General features: G+C 42.2%; 3 protein-coding genes and 1 pseudogene across 3 annotated transcripts; all 4 read left to right on the top strand.

Moving 5' to 3' along the window:
* LOC8064228 lies at nt 275-1,785 on the top strand. Its single transcript, XM_021460572.1, has 3 exons — nt 275-907; nt 998-1,116; nt 1,212-1,785. Exons 1-3 carry the CDS (start codon nt 523-525, stop codon nt 1,602-1,604), a joined length of 897 nt encoding a protein of 298 aa, XP_021316247.1. The 5' UTR covers nt 275-522; the 3' UTR covers nt 1,605-1,785.
* Nucleotides 3,231-4,923, top strand: LOC8064227 (agamous-like MADS-box protein AGL80). Its single transcript, XM_002453897.2, has 2 exons — nt 3,231-3,987; nt 4,799-4,923. The coding sequence occupies exons 1-2, from the start codon at nt 3,231-3,233 to the stop codon at nt 4,921-4,923; spliced, it is 882 nt and encodes a 293-aa protein (XP_002453942.2).
* Nucleotides 18,788-19,398, top strand: LOC8061019 (annotated as a pseudogene).
* On the top strand, nt 20,624-21,076 carry LOC110434812 (beta-fructofuranosidase, cell wall isozyme-like). Its single transcript, XM_021459539.1, has 2 exons — nt 20,624-20,758; nt 20,891-21,076. The coding sequence occupies exons 1-2, from the start codon at nt 20,624-20,626 to the stop codon at nt 21,074-21,076; spliced, it is 321 nt and encodes a 106-aa protein (XP_021315214.1).

The raw sequence follows: 22,048 nt of genomic DNA, 5'->3' as shown, positions 1-22,048 counted from the left end.
TAAATACATCTTTGACCTTGTGGATAAATGCATTGAAGACATAGGTGAGAAAAATGTTATCCAAATGGTCACCGACAATGCTAGTGTTAATGTAGCAGCAGCAAGTCTTCTAGCAGCAAAGAGACCCAAAATATTTTGGAATGGATGTGCAGCTCACTGTTTAGATCTCATGTTGGAGGACATTGGGAAGCTTGAACCAGTTCAGGAAACAATTGTAAATGCAAGACATGTAACTGCATTTCTCTATGCTCATACAAGGTTGCGGGATTTGATGAGAAAATATCTTGGTAAGGACTTGGTTCGCTCTGGAGTTACTCGATTTGCCACTGCTTATTTGAATTTGAAGAGTTTGCAAGACAACAAGAAGGAGCTCAAAAGGCTCTTTAGAGATAATGATCTCAATGAGATGGGTTACTTGAAGAGTGCTAAGGGGAAGAAGGCAGAAAAAGTGGTGAAGGTTTTTGAAAAAATGTTGATATTGCTGTTAATCTTTTTAAGCCATTGGCTATTGTGTTGAGAAGAATGGATAGTGATGTTCCTGCAATGGGATTTTTGCATGGATATCTGCTTGAGGCAAAGAGAGAAATTGCTGTGAGGTTTGACAATGATGAAGAAAAATACAAACCTATTTGGGAAATAATTGACAAAAGATGGGACAACAAGTTGAAGAGTCCACTACACTTGGCTGGGTACTATTTGAACCCTTATTATTATTACCCAAACAAGACAAATATTGAGAAAGATGGATCATTTAGAGCAGCTGTAATTGATTGTGTTACGACGCTGATTGATGATGAAGACATTCAAGATAATATCATTGAAGATCTCAACAAATACAAGGAACAGCAAGGGTCATTTGGACATGACATTGCCACAAGGCGGCGGAGAAATAAGGACTTCAACCCAGGTGAAAATGTGAAACTAATGTGATTGATAAATTATCCAATATAACTGTTTTTTCTATTACAAGAGTTTAACTCTTTGCTTATTAATGTAGCAACATGGTGGCTGAATCATGGCACAGCTACACCTAATTTGAGGCTGTTGGCAATAAAGATTCTAAGTTTGACATGTAGCTCCTCTGCCTGTGAGAGGAATTGGTCATCATTTGAATCGGTATTAAAAATAATTCTACTTCTACAACTCACCTACATGAATTTATTTTGCATTGCTGCTCATTCCTTGAATTTTTTTCACCTGAACAAAACTAGGTACACACAAAGAAGCGCAACAGATTACTTCATGACAGGATGAGAGACCTTGTATTTGTCAAATTTAACTCTATACTAAGGCAAAAGAAAGAGAACAAGGGTAGAGATCCCTTAGAGAAGGAAATTAATGATGTGCTGGAGGATGACAACAATGAGTTCATTACTGGAGTAGAACCAAATGCAAGTCTAGAAGATCAGGAATGTACAGAACCATCAACAAAAGCACAAGATGCAGCAACATCTCAAGCCAAAGCCAAAAGAATAAGAGCTCCACGCCCAAGGAAGAAATTCAGGACCCTGTCATCTCTAATGACGCCTCAGTCTGCATCCTCAGCCTCTGAATCAGAGGAAAATCAAGATGATATGGTATTTACTGATGCTGAAGATGATTAGGTGAGTACACCAAACTATTCGGATGCTGAAATGCATGTGTGATGTACTGATATGTGCGAGATTATGGCCTATTGCTCCAAGCCTGCTGTTTGTATGTCTAGTTGTTGTTAACTTTGAACTTTGAAATCATGTATGTCTCTATGTGATGTATCATGTATGAACTACGAACTTTAATGTAATGTGTTAGTAAGACTTTGAACTATCTATCCCTATTGGTATTCATAATGTTTTTATCTTTATTATGTGTGAAATTATATGATGTTTGACATATTTTTTGCTCAGACGCTATATTAGTGCGCTATAGCCTTTCTTAGCCTTTTGGAGAGGTTGTCGCTAAGAGGCTTAGCACGCTATTTAAAACAGTGGGTTGTGGTCGCCTAAAGCGATAAAATAAAATAAAATAAAATTTAGTGGCGGTCCTAAAAGTTATCTTTAAGATGTCATCGAGATAGCCAAAGTCACAAAATATATTCTCTTGTCTCTCAAATTGTAACGGGTTTCATTAAGATCCAAACGGGTATTTACCCAATCCGCTAAACTACTTGGCACGGATCTGTTAGATAGGACCTACACGTTCAGTGACAAGGCTCTAACTTTGAAAAATCATATGATCTCGGATAAATATATTTTTTTATGAAACCTATAGCTTTTAATGGAATCTACAACTTTTTATTTTTTTATTTGAGATAATTAAAATATAAAAAATAATATAGAATTCCAACAACATATTGATCGCTATGTAATATATATAGGCTAGCACGACGCTGCCCCGATTATTTCTATAATCTGATGCTTTAAGGATAGATTATGACCATTAGATATATTTTGAGCCATGTATATAAACATCACACAATCCTTCCAAACCCTAACTCCCTAACCGATGGCGCAGACGTATCCTTGTTGCGGCCACTCTCTCTCTCCCTACTGGCTATACGACAATGGTAGCGCCCGTCTTCTCCTTGAGGCACGGCACGGTGAGCTTCTCGACTCCTCCTAAAGCCATGGACCAGCACAGACACGATGGGCCGTCGTGCCTACCGGCACGACACGGTATAGTTAAGGAGCCATAGTGTCGTGCCTAGGTCGAGAGTTTGATACGATGACGACAGCATGACACGATAGGATATAGTGCTGCATAGTACTGTATAGTGCCAGAGCCGGACCGTCCGTTTGGCCAAGTATATTACTCGGGAACCAAAACATCCTAAGAGCCGTGTGGGCCGTCCTCGACTGAAATGGACGTAGGTTAGGTATGGGTTAACTATAGATTTTGCTGTTTTTATTTTGTTTAAACATCCCACCGTCTCCTTGTCTTGACGGCGCGGCGGTGGTGTGGCGTCAGAGCCTACGGTACGCGCGCGCTACGATCCGCCCGCGATTCCTAGCTAGGATCGAGCTCTTAATTTGGATTGGGATCTTGCTTACACAAGCATGGACACGACACGCACTGATTCCTGCGATCTTGCAAATCCTCACACATAATTTATTTCCATATCACGGAAACGGCTCCAACCTGTATCCTTTTCATTCCACACGCAGTCGTCCCGTGCTATAAAACCACCACCATCTCCTTCCCTTCCATTGCACCAAGCTGCCGCCGCCTAGCCATTTCCCGAGCCCCGATCCATGGCTCGCAAGAAGGTGACCCTCCACCGGATCGCCAACGACTCCACCCGTCGGGGGACCTTCAAGAAGCGGCGCAAGGGCCTGATGAAGAAGGCTAGCGAGCTGGCGACGCTGTGCGACGTCGACACCTGCGTCGTCGTGTACGGCGAGGGCGAGTCGCAGGCGGAGGTGTGGCCCGACGTCCCCACGGCGGAGCACGTCCTCGCCCGCTTCAAGGCCGTGCCGGAGCTGGACCAGTGCAAGAAGATGCTGGACATGGAGGGCTTCCTCAAGCAGCGCATGGACAAGCTCCGGGACCAGCTGCACAAGGCGCAGCGCGACAACCGGGAGCGCGAGGCCACGCTGCTCCTCCACGACGCCATCGCCGGCCGCCGCCCGGGCCTCGTGGGCCTCTCCGTCGAGGAGATCGCCAGCCTCGGATGCATGGTGGAGAGCCGCCTCAGGGGCGTCAAGGACGCCATCGAGCGACTCCAGCGGATGGGACAGGAAGTCCCGGCGGCGACGGTGGCGCAGCCCCAGGCGCCGTCGTCCATGCCACTGATGCCTGCTTACAGCGCCGGGACGGCCGGCGACAGGGACATGACGATGATGCAGGTACCGCACCAGCAGGCGGGCTGGCTGGTGGGCGGAGGGGATCTCGGCGCGCTGGTCCACGGTGGCTTCGGCGCCGGCACCACCAGCGGCGCCGGCGGCGACATGAACATGATGATGCCGCAGTTTGGCAACATGGCTGTCGGATTTGCGTGGTCTGATCCTGGTCAGTATTTCCATTCCATATAAAAGGAGGGTTCGTATCGCTGTCGCATGCATGTACTCGTATGGATTAATGCATGCCAAATTCGTAGTGTGTCCCCTATCTGTTCTGGGCTGTCTGTCTCGTCCGGCGGGTCCGCCGCCTCAAACTCTTGTTTGGCCACATATATATGATCTTTATCATATATAATTAAACTTTGCCCATAAGGTTACGACGTACTTTGTCATGTGACATGGTTTATTTCATAGCCGCTCTGTTACGATGTTCCATCACAAATCATTTCAGTGTATTGCAAGTTTGTTTAATAAAGCTCAATACATATATAACATTGTCTATGTACCACTACCACTACCATGGTTTTGGAAGAGAAATGCTATAGAACAAACCTATTATTTCTTTTTCTCCATCTTCCGTATCTCCCTCTCTTCTTTTCAAAATCCAGTAATCTTAAAAAGAGAAGATAGGCCGGTCAGGCGGTGAGACGGCAGGAGATAACAGCGTTAGAGTTCCGGTGGCACCAGAGGTAGTCGTGCTAGGTCGTTGGGGCAGAGACGCCCATGACCATGATGGTGGAGCTCCGGCGAGACCCCTACCACGCCGCAACAGGGTATTGCGAGGAAGAAGAAGATAGAAAAATAAATGTTAGGAGAGCCTAAAACAACCAAGTGTTGTATGGACAGATTCTTTTGGAAAGATAAACCACTCTCATCCACCATCTATCGAGCGATTGTTCTGACCTCTCTCCAATACTACTGCTCTGTGCCGTGCTATTCCAAAAGATTTCGGTTTGAAAGCATCTTGTAGTCTGGCACAGACTGCATGGCCACACTGATGATGTGCGTGCTGCATGGACCTGCCGGCTGGTGGAAGCATACGGTTTCAGAACTTTTTGATTGGAAACTGAAACTGAAACACTGCCAAGGCCGGAAGGCGCTCTAGTGCAAATTAAAATCTGTCGATAGCATTCGGCTACAGCTCGAGATCGATCGCAAGGGACATCATATTCTTCGCCCTTGATGTAACTGCTCCTGCTGATGACTGATGAGCCCCTCCTACGAAAACAGCTCAAGATGAAGGCTCTTGGTTTGCAATCTCCTGCCAAGAACAAGAACTATCGCCTGTCAGCTTTCGAGACTCTTCTTGGAGGAATGCGACGCCAGCACAAAGTTCCTCCACCTGCACGCTTGTCACCGCAGCCGGAAATGCTTCATTCCGAGCTTCAGTGGATGGGCTAATAGTTGGCAATGCAGTCTGTAGGGCGGATCCACCAATATGGAGAGCTCTGGTGGTTGGTGCCTGACCTCCTGGCCGGCGTCTTCCTGAGTCCCTGACTCCCTGTGGCAGCCATGGACCCATGCATGGTTCAGATTCAGTTCAGTTTTTTTTTTCTTATTTTACAAAGGTAGATTTTTTTGAGGAACTTTGCGAAAGGTAGATTATTATTATTATTATTTTTATTTTATTGAATGTTTATGCGAAGGTAGATGACGGACTGTCGGTGAGGGATGAGCGACGAAACGTTTTTGGGCCACGTCTGGGCCTTGCTACGATTCAACAGTCCAGTAAGTAGAGAGCCCAAGAGTTTCTAAAAAGGAAAAAAAATCCATTTTATGTCAAATTTCGCAAAAGTTTACTTTTTATCCCTAAACTTTAAAAATCAGGAAAAATACATCCCTCAACTTTTAAAACCATACTTATTACGTCCCCAAGATGGTTATGAGCAATTTTGAAGGCAGTTTTGTCTTTTTTTATTTATAGGGCTGAATCTTTAAAAAAATCATAGTAAATCACATAAATTCATAAAATAGAACAATCTGATTTTGTTGGACTCCAGATAAGTAGATCTATACAGTAAATATATAATATGGTATGCTTTACTACAAAGTTTTTTGTAGTTAATTAGAATAATTCATAGCTACAATTTCTATGGTCTAATTGTGGCGAATTTTTGTATTGGGCTAATTATTGTATGTTTAAACTGTGCAAAAATTTAGTACTCATTAGATCATGTATAACTTAGTTATAGGTTTATTAAGATTTGACAAGCATAAACCTACTAAATAAATCTATAACTAAGTAATACATGATCCAATTAGTATGAAATTTTTACTACAACTCAAGCATAGAATAATTAGCCCACATATATAAATTTCATCACAATTGGACCATAGAAACTGTAGCTATAATTATTTTAATTAATTACAGAAAAAACATAGATCTAAAGCTACAACAAAAACTTTGTACTAAAGCATACCATATTATGTATTCAATGTGTAGATCTACTCATCTAAAGTCGAACAAAATTAAATTTTCAATTTTATGATTTTTATTTGGTTTACTATGATTTTTTAAAAAATCAGCCAAAATAAATAAAAAGAAAAAGACAAAACCGCTTTCAAAACCAGGTCAGGGATGTAATGTGCATGGTTTAAAAAGTTGAGGGATGTATTTTGCCTGGTTTTAGAGTTCAGGGATGAAAAGTAGACTTTCGCGGAAGTTGAGGAACCTAGAGCCCAAGTTTAAGTGGAAAATGGACCGAGAGAGTACGTAGCAATCAATTGATATATGTGAAATTCGAGGGGGGGGGGGGTTGAAATTCAAATATGAAAGGAAAATTGAGAAAATTCAAAAATGTTTTAGGGACAATTTATATTTAAGTCCAAGTGGCACTGAAAAACCAATTTTAGGGATTGTTCTTTCGGTCAATAATCCATTTGTGGAGGTCCTTTCTAGGCCGTCACTAAATTGTCTATCTTGGCAAAGAGACCTCATAGGTCCTAAGTTAGCAAAGTGGCATAATTTATTGCCCCACATTGCTAATATACAATTGGCCCATGAGCAAGATGAGTTTCATTGGAATTTGCATTCAAATGGACAATTCTCAATGAAGTCACACTACCAAACTTTATTACATATTGATATCCCAAACACTACCAAACTCATTTAAAAGGTGAAAGTGCCGTTGAAAATAAAAAATTTCCTACGGTACCTACAGTGAGAAGTTATATTGACACAAGATTTTCTAGTAAAACCCAATTGGCAAGGTAGCAACACTTGTTGTTTTTTTCATAAGAGATAATTAAGCACTCAATTTGGTCTTTTATTTTTATTGCGACAAGTCTATTAAAACCCCACAATATAGATCATATGTTTAGTGGTTGGCTAAAAGGTTTCAACAAGGATGTGGACCTTTTAGAACTGAATACATTTTGAGGGGTGGTTACTTAAGAAACTGCTCCTGAAAACGGATTTCTAACAGAAATGCATAAAGTCCGACACTGAAAGAGTCACCTCTTTCCTATCAATGGTACATGTAGTGTTGATTTTAGAAACCTCTCTAAGAAAACTATTTTTAATCATGAGTAAAAAATCGTTTCCGCAATAGGGTGATGTAATAATATGTCAGTAATGATTATCTAGCTTTCTATTAATATATAGAGCCTGTTTACTTTTTTTTTAGATAAAAGATAGTACATATTCGGTTTCATCTATCATCTGATAGAATCAGACCAAGTTACAATGTTCTGCCTGTAGGCAAAGACACAAGCTGCAAATAATTCCATTTATAGCCAAATAGAAGGAATAACAGAATGAGGGTAAAGTTTTGACTAAAAGACCAATACGACCCATTAGAACCAAAGAAGTGTAAGGCCGACATCTCTAGATGCTGACCAGCTTGGGTCAGCTGTTCTCGTAGGTCGCTGTAATTTGCCCATTGCCGAAGCCAGTGTGTTCCCCTGAAAAAAACCCGTAAAAAAGATTTTGATCTACATTTATCAAAAACCACCTCGTTTCTTGTTATCCAAATTGCGCAACAAAGCGCCGATGCTGCTGTTAATAACAATGCATTATATTTCTTACTAGCCAATTTTGACCATCTATTAAAAAGATCATCAATACTTTGAGTTGGCAAAATTCTGAAAAGTAAATGTACAATGCGCCACAAAATTTTGGCATAAGACAATAAAAAAGGTGTTGAACAGTTTCTGGATATTAGAAGCAACATCTCCTGTCACCATTCCAGTTACGCCTAACTAGGTTGTTGTTGATATTTCTAATACGATTATAAACAAGAAATTTAAACTATCCTAGTAAAGACATTAGAAATATTCGGGACATCTCCTAACATTGCTTAGGTTATCATCCCCAACACAACACCAAAAGATGTGGTTGTACTTATGATCATGTCACTATAAAAAATGAATAAAGGTTATCCGCAAGCGCATAGATAAAATACACCCGTTGTAGCATTTCACCCAGGAAAGTTCCAGGTATCGTTATTTATAATTTTACCACTGAGAAGATACTTGGAGGTATGAAAGCTATATCTTACACTTGTGGTAGGAGTTCCACTAGATCAATACTAGAAACAGAGATCAATCATATCATAAATAAGGATAATTAATAACAGGTCAATCATATCTCAAAGAGATTCCATCGAGCATTTTTCTACTTGGGCGTGATTCTAGAAAGAACTAGAAAATAGAGACTAACTCCTAGGGTTATTCTAACTATAGGTCATTGAGCTACCTTAATTAGTGCAATTATATTTAGTAATCATAGTCATGACTTAACTTGTATTCAATACACAAGAGACATTGCTAAGGTGGGTCAGGAACATAGCAAGATATCACTCTGCAACTCCGCCTTACTCGTCCTATATTCATGGAGTGGACTATGTAGGACTCAACGAAGTTGTCACCTTCACGATCTACCACATGACCCGGAACATAGGGTGCATTCACAGATAGGTATTGTCTAAGCACCACGCTTACATAACTTCTACCACCCACCCCTAATATCAAATGGTAAGCGCTATACGAACAAGGGCATAAACACAAAGCTAACCCAACTATACTAAATATATAATCAAAGTAGGTAATGAATATTATAATTATGAATATATAATTATACCAAGTCATATCAAGTATTATGACTCATACACAAACTAGAATAAGAACTAGAGGGGAACATGAACTAAACAAGAACATGATGAACTAGACAAACTAGAACAAGAATAAGATGAAATAGAAGAACAAAAGATGAACTAGAACATAAACACAGTAAACTAGAAGACAAATAACTCAAATAGATTAACAATGTTGAATACAAGAGAGAAGTACATGGCTTTACTTAGCCCCCTCGTGACTAGATCCGGAATCCAAGCGTTGCTTGACTCCTCTAATTCCTATTCTTATCTAGCTATACCCTAATTGGTGGAGCTATAAACTGAACTATGAGATATGATGGACTAATTGATTGATGCTTGATTGATTGATTAATTCCAGAGGGTCTGCCTCTACTTATATAGCTCGGTGGGATGAACCGCAGCCCTTGGATCAAACCGACGTAGAACAAGGGTCAGGATGCGTCGTAGAGGTCGGTTGGAGGCCGCCACGTGAAGGAGAGGAGGCTTCTAGATGGGCCCAGGCCAGCCGGCCCCACCTAACCGCCGCCGGTTTCCCGCTTCGTTCCCATGTCTTCTGGTGTCTTCTACGTCCTTCTAGTGCTTCTTTTCGATCCGTTTGCGTAATGAGTCATGTCGTGGATGGATCCTTTTCTTTCCCAGCTTCTGGATAAATCCCTGAAAAAAGATTATTTTGTAGAGCTGTGGATTCTTGTCGGCTTAGTCTCTGGTCTTGTAATGGATGATTATTCTTAGGTCTTCTAGAGTCTTCCAGGTCATATCCATTGAGGACTTCTCTCTGGTGCTCCAAATATGATAAATGATATGTCCGTCTTGATCGTCTCGACGAGCTCTCCACAATGGTGTACTCAGATTCTTCATTTAAGATACTTTTATATGGTGAAATATTGAATATCCTACAAGGCAAGTGAGAACAACACAACTCGTGTAACTCGTTAGAATAAGCCCCTATAACCTTACTTTATAAGTCATTTTAGATCTCTCCTTTGGTTAAATGATGGTTGAAAATTAGAGTTAATTATCGTCAACAGTTGTCTTTTGTTAGAATCACACCTTTTTTAAGTACCACAAAAATACTTTTATTTCCATAGGGACTTTTATACGCCAAATATCTTGTGAAACACTTACCCATTGTTAATTAACACAACATACAAGGATTTAACTGTAGAACTTCCGAATGCCTGAAAAGCCCAAACAAAAACATTCATTTCCTCCTATAAGTTCAAATCGTGTAAAGAAGCTACATCTCTGTGCCAATCCCTTAGGTTCGCACCTACTAATTTTGGTGAAAAAAATATTTAGTGGAGATGAACTAAGGAGCTAGTGAATCTTGTTTTCTTCTTACGATATTGAACAACAGAGGAAATTTATCCTTAAGCGGTTTGTTTCCCAACCAAGTGTCTTCCCAGAACCTGGTTTGTGATCCGTCTTTCACCTTAAACAAACCAAAGCCCATAAAGATCTCTTTGATGTTCATTAGGCTTTTCCAGAAATGCGAGTCGGTTGGTTTTTTATACATCTCTCTAGAGTCTTATCTTTGATGTATTTGTTCCTCAAAAGTTCCTGCCACATGCCATTTTCTTCAACAATTTAAATAACCATTTACTTAACAAACAGTTGTTTTGTAAGTACAAATTTTGTATACGTAAACCACCCTGAAATTTAGGTTGACATAAAATTTCCCATTTGGCTAATCTATACTTCCGCTTGTGTTGGTCGTTTTGCCAGTAGAATCTTGATCTTAAGCAGTCAATTTTTTTCTAACACACCTCTAGGTAGTTCGAATAATGACATCACAAACATCGGTAAGCTAGAGAGCACCGAGTTTATCAAAACCAAACGACCTCCAGCCGAAAGCATTTTACCTTTCCAACTACTAAGTCACTTTTTAATTCTATTCTCAATCATGTGCCAGTCTTTGTTAGTGTTCATAGGTAGACTAAGGTACCGAAAGAAGTACTTTCCAATCTCATAACTAAACAGCTACGAATAAAACGCCTCGTGCTAGTAACCCATAGAAGTACTCCATGCCTATGAGGCTATGACGCTCTGCGATCCGTTTGCAAGTCTCTTAACACATATACACCGTATCTTTACCATGTATTTTATAAGAAAATAAATCGTGATTGCGGATGCGCCACGTGGTCTTGTCTTAGCTCAAGACACAAAATGGCAAATCCAATTTCTTACATCGCGAAAAATATCAACAGCAAAAGACATCACCACGAAAGTTATTAAGGGGTGTTTAGATCCCCTTCATCCAAAAAATTCTAGATTTTGGTCCATCATTTTACATGAAGAAACTAAACACCATACAAATTTTTTGATAAAAACGTGACTATTTTTCATTTTGGATTTTGGTTTCAATTGGTCAAAAAAAGACTAAAATAGCCTTAGGTGGTTATAATGAGAATAATAAATTCTGTATTTTGGATGAAAATATAACACTTTGCATTTCATTATTTTAAAGTTATTGACATTTTGCATTTTGTATTCTGAACTGCATGCCCTCGGAGAAAAGTACACGAAACGGCTGATCCATGTAGCCTTTGTCTATCATGTTCCAGCTGGCAGCTGCATCGCCTTCGATTGTCGGTTGCCGTTGTGCTGTACTTGGTAGGTAAAGTTTTCTTTGTGGCATGTGCCCTCACTCTTTTATCCATTAGATTCGCTTTGAGAAGTGTGCAAACACACATTTCAATGCGAAACTGCTTTGAGATGTGTGTTTGCACATTTCTCAAAGCGAATCCAATGGGTGGGGGAGTGAGGGTATATGTCTTAAAGGGAAAAAAACCGCGTCGTACTTGGTAGAGCACCTGGGACACGCCACGGCAAAAAAAAATCACCCACGCACCTGCTGGCTGCTGCGCCCACTCCGTAATCGCTCTGCACAATCATGGCGGGAGCTTCTCCGCATCGCTCCACGGCGGCGAGGGCGAGCACAACGGCCACCCTGCGGCGGTGGCGCCCTCCTCTCGATCGGACGACATGCGAACATGCGGTGGCAGCGACGACGCCTGCATCCCCGTCATCGATTTTGACGTCCTCGTCGTCAACGGCGCGGCCGATGAACGGGCGCAGGCGATCCGGGACCTCGGCCAAGCGTGCGAGGACTGGGGACTCTAGCTTCATGTGGTAAGAGTAAGACCGGCAATCTATGCACACGACGCTGTTCTTCGTGCCACGCAGAAGTATGTAGACTAATAATGGAGTGTATATATATCTCGATCTGCCATGAGATGCATGAAAGGTGACCAACCATGCATGCATGGCGTGCCAGCTGATCTCAAAGAAGCAGTGATGGAGACATGCAAGGAACTATTCAGTTTACCAGAGGAGGAGAAGACGGAGTACATGGAGGCCGGACCAATGGATCCTATACGCGTCGGATCATATTCAAATCTGTCGTCGACGACGCTAGGTACTGGAGGGACTACCTGAAGATGTTCGTGCACCCTGAGTTCCATTGCCCTGCCAAACCTGCAAAGTTAAGGTAGTACAGTAGTAAATACGAATTGAACTTTGTCCGATCCGCTATCATCAATTGATGCACATTGTATTGCGAACCGCAAAGGGATGTTGCTGCGGAGTACTCTGCGAAGACGAGAGAGCTGCTGATGTTGCTAGCAGAGGCCATCTCCGAGAGCCTGGCCCCCGACTGCGGTCGCCTTTCTAAGGCCATGGGCCTTGAGTCGTGTTTGTAGGGCGTATTTGGTTGGATGACTTGTTTTAGTTCTGATTTCATAGGCTAATTTTTGTCTGTTTGGTTGCCTGTAAAGAGCCTGACGTACGTCTAGCTTGGGCTGGCCATGCGTACCGCTGGAGCCAGAATAGGATCGAACGCCCGGTTTGGCCATTCAAGTGGAGCCAGGTTGGAGCCAGCCGCATGCCTGTCTCTCATCACCGCCCCGCCCATCATGTACCGCACGTGGAGGAGGACGACATGCGGCGACGAAGATCCTATGCAGCGGCAGAGGTGGTGCGGGTGGTGGTGTCGTGAGACGCCGATGCGGTGGAGGTGTTGGGATTTGGTGCTGTGGTGGTCGTGTGAGGAGGAGGAGGACGTGCAGCGGTGGAGGCCCCGTGCGGCAGCAGAGCTGGTGCGGTGGTGGTGTCGAGAACCTAAGCAGGTGTAGTGGTGTTGCCGAGAGCAGGTGCGATGGTAGTGGTATCGGGAGGAGGACGACCGCGGTGGAGAAGGTCCCATGAGGCGGCGGAGCTGGTGCGGTGGCGGTGTTGGGAGCCGAAGCCGGTGCGGTGGTGGTAGTGGTGGAGTCTGGAGGAGGAGGACTGTCGCGAGGAGCCTAGGTGGTGCCGGATGCCATCATTGTTCTTGGACAGTAGAGCTCGCATCTTTCTCGACTCGAATCCTTGTAGACCTCCTGCGGCAAGCGATACGGGCCGAGTAGTACGAGTTCCCCGCCGTGCGTCATGGTGGCCGCCACGACGCTCGGGCTTCTTTGCCGTGACGAGGACAATGTGGAAAAACTTCTCCACTCCGAGGTGTGCTCCGTCTTCGCCGCTGCGCTCAAGGAGCCGCCATTGCACGTGTAGGCCGTGGCCGCTGATGCCATGAAAGAGAAGAGATGCTCACCGTGCTCGTCAGCCTAGGAAGAGACGAGGTGCTACTGATGTGACCACTGCCCTGTGGATCTGCTCACTGTGATGCTCGCCGTGCACACCCTGCCACTGTGCCCAGCCTACTTCCTTTGTCCTTCGCTTGCGCACCACATAAATTGCTTGAATAGTGGTAAACTTACCTACACACAGAAAAGGTGACTCTACTCAAGTCAAACTAGCAAACCAAACAGCTAATGAGACTTTGATAGCAAATGCAACGAAACAAGTCCATCTTAGCTTGCTAGAAATAGGCTTGGTCTATTCTGGCCTAGTTTTGCTAGCCCGGTTAGTTTAGAAAATAAGACCTTGTTTAGTTTATCTCAAAAACCAAAAAGTTTTCAAGATTTTCTGTCACATCGAATCTTTCGACATATACATGAAGCATTAAATATAGATGAAAATAAAAACTAATTGCACAGTTTAACTGTAAATCGCGAGATGAATCTTTTGATTCTAGTTAGCCCATGATTGGACAATGTTTACCACAAATAAACAAAAGTGCTACAGTAGCAAAATCCAAAAATCTTTTCATATCTAAACTAGGCCTAAACCAAATACACTCGTAGATTCTTGTTGCGTACTGGCCGTACACTAATCCGGACAAAGAGGGCCTGGGACTGCCCCCTCCCTCCGACCAGGGCCTCCTAACTTGCAACATGTTCACTTGATAAGCAATGTAAGTCATGGCTGAAAGCTCTATTCGCAGATTTATTATAAGAGAAACATATTGTTTGGCGTAACACTCTAAAATCTGCTCTTTTTAAAATAGATGAAAATTGATTTAGTTTTGTATTTGAGTGCTCATGAAGATATAAAAAAAATAAATTTGCTCCTTGTTCGGCACATCTTTATTCTTTGTTTTCCAGCCTATGCTTTCGTTTCGAGTTTCCCAAAATCTTTTCTGTGTAACCCAAAATCACTCCTTTCAGTTCCTCAACCTTCAATCAATCTCTAAAAACTTACCGTGAATTATTTCAGTATTTTTCTGAAACTCGTTTCCACTTTTCTGTAAGCATAATCTAATTTTTAGATACTCCTAGATATCTTTTATGAGCTCTAAATACTTTATTTGGGTTCCTCATGTTCTAAAATATCTCTAAGAATTTTTTCATAATTTTTGGAGCTTTCGGAGTATTTTTCGGACCTTAAATATCAATTCTGGACTTTTCTGAAATTATTTTAATCACGAAATTAGTTAAATCAGAAAATAATAAAATATCTATTTTTTTATGACGTCAAACCCTAACACTATATATATGTCGGTGTTCTTCTCGACGTCCTCTTTCCAAAAGTACAGCCCGTTTCACGAGCCGCCGCTCTTATCAACGCAGATCGGACGCCGAAGTTCGTTCGTTACAGCTTGTGTTCCGGCGGAGGTTCGGCGATCTTTTCCGGCCACGTTTCTTATCTCCGGTGAATTCCGGTTGCACCATGATCTCGTTTTCTTCTACACCGGCACGTCATTTATTTTACGAATCCATCTCCGTTTGATTGATTCCTAACTCTTCGAGCTTCATCCATGACCGGCCATCTTCTTCGCTTCTCCGGCTACCCCATCGTCCTGCGCGGTTGCGCTCTCCCTCGGCTCCACCACCACCTAAGCCCCACGCCGCGGCCCCACGACGCCCGTCCCGTGCCCCAGCACACGGCCCTTCCCCTCGCGCGTGCAGCAGGCGAGGCTACCGCCGGTGCCTCTTTCAGCCGCAGCCATCGGCAAGGGGGCCTGCACGCTGCGCGCCCAGGCAGCCCTAGCGTGGCGACGCGCGACCGTGCGGCACCACTGACCAGCCGGGCCACCTGCCTTTCCTCCTCCCAGCACGATGCGGCAGCCACGGCCATTACGGTCCCGTAGTAGATGGACCAAGGAAGAAGACGAGGTATTTACAGAATTGCCACTCGTCGGTAATTTCCACAGTTTAATTATCTTAACTCTAATTTAGTTCATTCAAGTTGCGTTATTGTCGTAACATCGCGCGCTACATAGTAGTATCAATGTTTATGACGTATTTCAATTATGAATTTATTGATTTAAATGTAATTTTTAATACTTATTTAATAGCTTTTTAATAAAAACCAACCTAGGGTTGTAATTTCGTTCTGGTTGCATCGCGATCGCGCCTACCATAAGCTACGTGTTAGCAACGGTGTAAAACTTGTGACATGTTTATGAATTCTTTAACTTGATTAATAATTAAGCAAACTTATTTCTAATAAAAGCAACCTAGGTAATATTGATCTTTTTATAGTTACTACTCATCAACTTAAATATGTATTTACTAATTATAATTTGCCTAGTTTAAATATGATCCATATAAAGTCGGTTTAGATGCAGTTTGATTAATTTTATGCGATGCCTTTTTGGATTAAAAGGTAATTTAGATTTATCTCTATTTTGTTTTACTAATAAATGTTAATTTGATGAATATGAACTCGAATGTGTATTTACTAATTATAACTTGGTTAGTTGAGACATGAAACATATAAAGATTTGATTAGTTGCTATCACCGGGTTTACGCTTTCTAAACTGTAGATGTCTAAATAACTTAAATACTATAGAAATATTTATAAATAAAACATGACCAAGATTTAATCCCACCTTTATAATTCAATATAATTTAGTTAATCCAAAGATATCTTTTTAAGTGTCCATCACCCTAATTCAACGAATGAAATGCATCAAGTTTTTAGTCTATCTTCTCCATTTATTGCAAACATATGGATAGTCATGTCTCCTTTAGCGATAGTTCCATTTTGGGTTGTTTTATGCTCTCGCGATCGTAGTAACATCGAGTCAGTGCCGTTAGTGTGCTCTCTTTTAAAGTTTATCTTTTTGATTGATGTGTTGTTCTTAGTTGTTTCTATTTGCTGCTTGTATGTTTGTCTATGTGTGGTGCTTGCTACGAGTAGAGGAGAACTGTTTGTGGGCACTGAAGATCAGAAGATGATGACCAAAAGTTTATGACGTAACAATTGAGCAAGTGTTTAAGGCAAGTATAACTTGGGACTATCCTTGTTACCTATACACAATTAGTATAACATTTATCATATGCATGTGTCCATCTTGATGACCTTAGCAAAATCATAGATGATTGTTATCCTGAATTCCTTGTTACCTATTTGGATATGCATTTGGGTAGTTCTTGCTAGTGCTTGATTATTATAATCCATGATCTTGTAACATGAATATTTGAATATATAATAAATAATAAAATAAGCTTTCTAGCAACTTGAATATAAAGGGTGGAAAGAACACTGGCTTTTGCTGGATTGATCTTGATCCTCCATAAGGACTTATCCCTTGGCAAAAGCTGGGACAACTCGTACAACCATGAGGGCTATATGGCTCTGGCTTTAGCTCAGTATGAAGACCTTTTCTAGCTTGTTAGAGGTTACCCGAAAGGGCGCTAGAGGGGCTGAACCGACACGGGTATAGTGCGAGCCCCTGTCCCTATGTGTATAGGTTGCGCGTCATTGTGCCATTCGGAAGGGGGTATCTATATCTGCTCGCGAAGGAAACTTTGCGGTCCTAACATGTTAGACGAACTTTTGAAAGACTTCATAGTGATCCCTACCGACCTCCCTAGGAAGGGGGTTAAGAGACTAGCTACCTCGGGCGAAAGGGTAAATCATGACTCATGGGTAAAATGTACAACCTCTGCAGAGTGTTAAATCTGATATACTAGCCGTGCCCACGGATACGGGCGCCCCGGAAAACTGACGGAATAGATGGACACTGATGAACATGATTAATGATGATAAATGATGGTTTATTATGTTGTTTATATGTGTTATTCTTAATTCTTGTATACATTGATCATGTGGTTATGGGATTATTTATGCTACCTTGATATTTGCTATCCAATGATTAAACATGTTATCCACTATTAAAAGCTATGCAGTCAAACCAGTGTCAGCTAATTGAGCCTCATGAACCCATAGTTATACTTGTTGAGTACGATATGTGCTCACTCTTGCTATTTCCCACCCATCCAGTCTACTAGAAAGAGTTGATCAGAAGAGCGATGGAGTCATGAAGGACGTCCTCAGGATACAAGAAGTGCTAGGCATATGTTACCCCCAGTCAACCATCCCTGTGTAGATTGAGCCTGAAGATTAGTTACCTTTCCGCAATACTCTGATGTAAGTGTTAATTATAAGTATGTTTTCGCTATATAACATTGTTTCTGATATTGTTCCTTTCTGTTGTTATATGTGTGGACTTCTTGGGCACACATATGGCTAGCTTGGTTTTGTTCTTTAAAACCGGGTGTGACATTTGGTTTGTTTCTTGTATATTTTGAGTAATAGTAAACAAATAAATTGACAATTTAGATATTATAATAGTACATATTTGGATCACAATAAATATTTCAACAGCAGTACAGTATGTGCTAAAAAATTTCATTTATACAAGAAACAAACCAAACTTTGTGAAAAAAAATTCATGCTAGGGGTAATATGGCCTTTTTACTCCGCTTAACACCGTTAAGTGCTAAAAACAGACGGAAGGTCATAGAAGGAATGAAAATTCGTTTGAGGGCCATAGAAGAAAGTTCAAAAAAAAGTCATACAAGGAAGAGGCATTTTTTTGAAGGCCACGCAAGTAAATGTCTCTATTTTATTTTCGAATTAGATGATTATTAATTGTGATTGGTTGATAAATAGAAAGTATTCAATGTAAAATTAGTTTTCTCCTCTAGAATGTATTATATTTGTGGATAAATTGTGAAAGCTACAATGTACCATATGCGGAGGGAGTATCATATATTTCGAGATGAAAGAGAATATACTAGTAGTGAGCTGTGCTTGGTCCACATGCAAAATCACCTATATTTTCTACCATATAAGTTAGTATTTGTCTGTATGTTTAATTAAATCCTACCACTTTAGGGGGTGTTTGGGACTGCTCCACGAACTCTGCTCCATAAACTCCGCCGTGGAGCAGCTCCACAAAAAAACTGGAGTTCGTGGAGTACCTCTTTAGGTGCTCTCACAACTCAAACTTTTTTTCTCGAACTGAGTGCGTGGAGCTGAAACCGTTTGGCTAAAAAACGTGGAGCGGAGCTGAAAAACGTGGAGCAGAGCAGTCCCAAACACCCCCTTAATATAGAAAGGTTTGATAAGATTTATAAGCATAAACACATAGTTGTCAATCTAAAATATGTCAATAATTACCTACCTACTCTGCCTTGCCTATAGGCTATAAGTACTCAACTAGTTTGCCAACACGTCCTTGCACGTGATCTGTTTTCTCTTTTCTGTTCCTATACTACACCAAAAAGAATGAGTCCATCGAGTATCCTTGTCACCACATCCGCCATCGTCGCCATTATTCTTGTTCTTCATGGTGCCGACGCTACGGTGGTGACGACGTGCAAGGCGGCTGCCGAGAGCGATAAGCGCGTCGACTATGATTTTTGTGTGCTAGAGTTGGGCAAGCACCATGAGAGCCCCGATGCAGATATTTGGGGCCTAGCAAAAGTGGCGGCTCTGGTCGGTGCTGCCAACACTGGGAATGTTCTCGTCGAGATCAGGGCCCGGCTAGCGAAGCCGGGAACAGACGCCAAGACGACGACGGTGCTGCGACAGTGCCTTAAGTTGTACGACGCAGCAGATGACGCGTTCCTGAACGCCTATGAAAGAATCAACGAACGCAATTACGCCGCAGGGAAGGAAGAGGTGAGGCGGGCTGGCCGCACCTCTTGCGCTCAGATGCGATGACGCATTCACTAAGGTTGCCAGCCCATCGCCTCTCAACCAGAGCAGCACGTACACAACGAAGATATCCATCGTCTGTATAGCAATCACCAACCTCATAAAGTGACCAAAGAACATCAAGTACGCCTAGGTGCCGAGTTTTGTTCATTAGGGCTGTACCATTGTGACTGATTTTTATTGAATAAAAGGTCACCTCATTTATTTATTTTTATTTGTGGGAAATCCAAGCTTCAAGGACTACCCATATTTTTTTTTTACTCCCACACGGTTTATTAGTAATGTTTGCCTTTATATTTATCGCACCTAGATTCCGTAGGCAGAGAGTGCTTTGGATTATTACTGCTTGTCTACCGTAGTTCATTCTGGCGCCGTCGCGTATTGGTGTCGCCCATGTCTCAACATTGATATGGCATTTTTTTTGTTGTTTAACATGAAGTACCAATGCATTGCAACGGGACAATAATCCTGTACACAGGGTGTCATATTTCGATGATACAATTATGAATTATCTTAACAAAAAACACTTCATTCATATTTGTGCTCTTTTGTATACAATAGGTGTGTTCATTCACTAATGCTCGTGCATTGCTACAGAGATAAAAAAAAGTAAACATGACAAGAGCCCATGAAAAATATATGGTGCTTTCGGACCACGTCGCACTACAATCCATCTAATCATAGCAACATGCTATTGAAACACGTGTTAAGATATATAAAATGTAGTTGTACAATCCATCTAAGCTTTGCTCGTGAAATGCACGACCCATGTGATCTTGATATGTGTTCTTGTGATCGCCGAAGTCGTCGTTGTCGCCGGAGCTTGAAGCCGCACAGGCACCGTACGTTCTCCCGGATGAAAACCCTAGTTTGGTTTTGGATAATTGATGAAACCTGAAGTACTAACCTCTATGTTATGTGTAGATTAGATGAGGTTGGTACATGCCAAGTGATGGAGCAAGTGATGAGCACATGGTGATGATGGTGATGACCACAAGATGATCAAGCGCTCAACTTAGAAAGGAAAAAAGATAAAAATAAATTAAAACCTTTTGGAGATCAAGGTAACGGTATTGCTTAGGGTTTTAGTTTTCGTGATCAACACACCATAGAGGGTGTGATCACGTTTAGGATAGATAGTCATACTATAAAGAGGGAAATTCTTTGGCTAAGCGGTTATCGAGTGCCATGTGCATTTAGAACCTAGTGTGCTAACTTAACCCTTGAAAATATTTGTGAAAATATAGTAACACACGTGCACAAGATGAAACACTTGGTGGTTAGGACGTTTGAGCACTAGGTTCTCAGCGAGAAATACTCCCGTGACTTTGTCCGGTCTCCTGTGACTTCACATTACAATGTTTGCATAAAACTGAATGGCATGGCTTGTGTTTTCTCTCTTGTTGTGTCGGCCGGGCAGGTCATCTCTTAGTACAGATCTGTACAAGCCGACCTTTGCGGGCTTCGTCCACACCGACATTTCAAGCAGCAAGATCGCTCTTAGAAGCTTGGTATGTTACAATTGTTGACTACTACCATCTATGATATTTGTCAAGCGGCAATCGGATTACGACTTTTATCACCTGCTGATTCTTATCTTGTTGGTGTTTGTTTCCCTTGTGCGACATGGCACCAATATACAGATCGATCGGTCCGTGGTCGAGAGCTTCGGCGCGGGAGGCAGGACGTGCATCCTGTCACGGGTCTACCCGTCCATCGCCATTGGAAAGGATGCTCACCTCTACGTTTTCAACAACGGTGACGTGGACGTCAAAGTGTCAAGCCTGACTGCTTGGGAGATGAAGAAACCGTTGATGAACGGCGCCTAGAAAGTGTCGATGGTCTCGGTCGCGTAGAATTTAATTACAAGGCCAAAAATGTAACAGCGCCTTAAATAAAGCCGATACTGATTTGAGAGCGTAGTGACTATATTTGTGTTACAAACTGACTTGGTATTTCTTGCACGCAAACGCAACAAGCAATATAATTGCGGTTATGACAAATATTACCATACCCTTTGACTCTTCTCAGAAAGAGGACGCGTGAACACTCACTATTGTCTGCAATAAGTCAGTAGCATTACGAGCAATTATATATTCTGAATGTAAATAAACTTGCGATCTACTAATATCTAGGCCATAACCATCCAAACCACGAATATAAGTCCCTCTAGCCCTCTTCTTTCATCCACTCAAATTGTCCTATGGCGAAAAAATTATGTAGTGAGAAGGAGCACTCGCATCCTGCAGCCTAGCCTAGCTAGCTCCACTTAGGCTAGCTGCCTCGCCGGTGACCACCCGGTCCCAACTCCCACCCCATTGGTGCCAATGGCTTCCTGACCCTGACGCTGGATCCTCCTCCCTCACGTCTTCTCCTCCCTCTCTCCCCCTCCGTGTCATCCCATGGAACCTAGTTTCCCCCACAAGGATGTCCTGGTCTAGATGCCGCCACCTCAAACACCACTGGCAACGAATGTGCAGTGGTACCCCTATAGTTGCACAACAAGTTTGTCGACGGAAGCTAGTCAGCAAGTGTATCTTGGGGTATACTCACGGTAGAAGTTTATCGGCAGACAGGTGCGCAAGCTACGAATTCGATGGTGACACAAGACACAGACAAAGTTTTTATCCAGGTTCGGCCGCCGTATGGGCGTAATACATACGTCCTAAGTCTGATTGTATTGATCTGAGATGTAATGTGATCTCTGACCTGTCCTCTAAGGGACCCCTGCCCCTCCTTATATATCGTGAAGGGACAGAGTTATAAGTAAAGTATCCTATTTGGTACAATATCTTGTAGTC

The sequence above is a fragment of the Sorghum bicolor genome, chromosome 4, assembly GCF_000003195.3.
Source record: "Sorghum bicolor cultivar BTx623 chromosome 4, Sorghum_bicolor_NCBIv3, whole genome shotgun sequence".
Lineage (NCBI taxonomy): Eukaryota > Viridiplantae > Streptophyta > Magnoliopsida > Poales > Poaceae > Sorghum > Sorghum bicolor.
The sequence above is the reverse complement of the archived record's forward strand: the minus strand, read 5'-3'. Positions and strand labels throughout refer to the sequence as shown.

Bases quoted from the DNA above. Each gene is read 5' to 3' on its own strand.
- LOC8064228 (XM_021460572.1), top strand. From the start codon at position 523: ATGGATAGTGATGTTCCTGCAATGGGATTTTTGCATGGATATCTGCTT. The intron at 908-997 runs GTGAAAATGTGA...TTATTAATGTAG, and splicing joins AAATAAGGACTTCAACCCAG to CAACATGGTGGCTGAATCAT. The intron at 1,117-1,211 runs GTATTAAAAATA...GAACAAAACTAG, and splicing joins ATTGGTCATCATTTGAATCG to GTACACACAAAGAAGCGCAA.
- LOC8064227 (XM_002453897.2), top strand. From the start codon at position 3,231: ATGGCTCGCAAGAAGGTGACCCTCCACCGGATCGCCAACGACTCCACC. The intron at 3,988-4,798 runs GTCAGTATTTCC...AGTCTGGCACAG, and splicing joins ATTTGCGTGGTCTGATCCTG to ACTGCATGGCCACACTGATG.
- LOC110434812 (XM_021459539.1), top strand. From the start codon at position 20,624: ATGGCATGGCTTGTGTTTTCTCTCTTGTTGTGTCGGCCGGGCAGGTCA. The intron at 20,759-20,890 runs GTATGTTACAAT...ACCAATATACAG, and splicing joins AGATCGCTCTTAGAAGCTTG to ATCGATCGGTCCGTGGTCGA.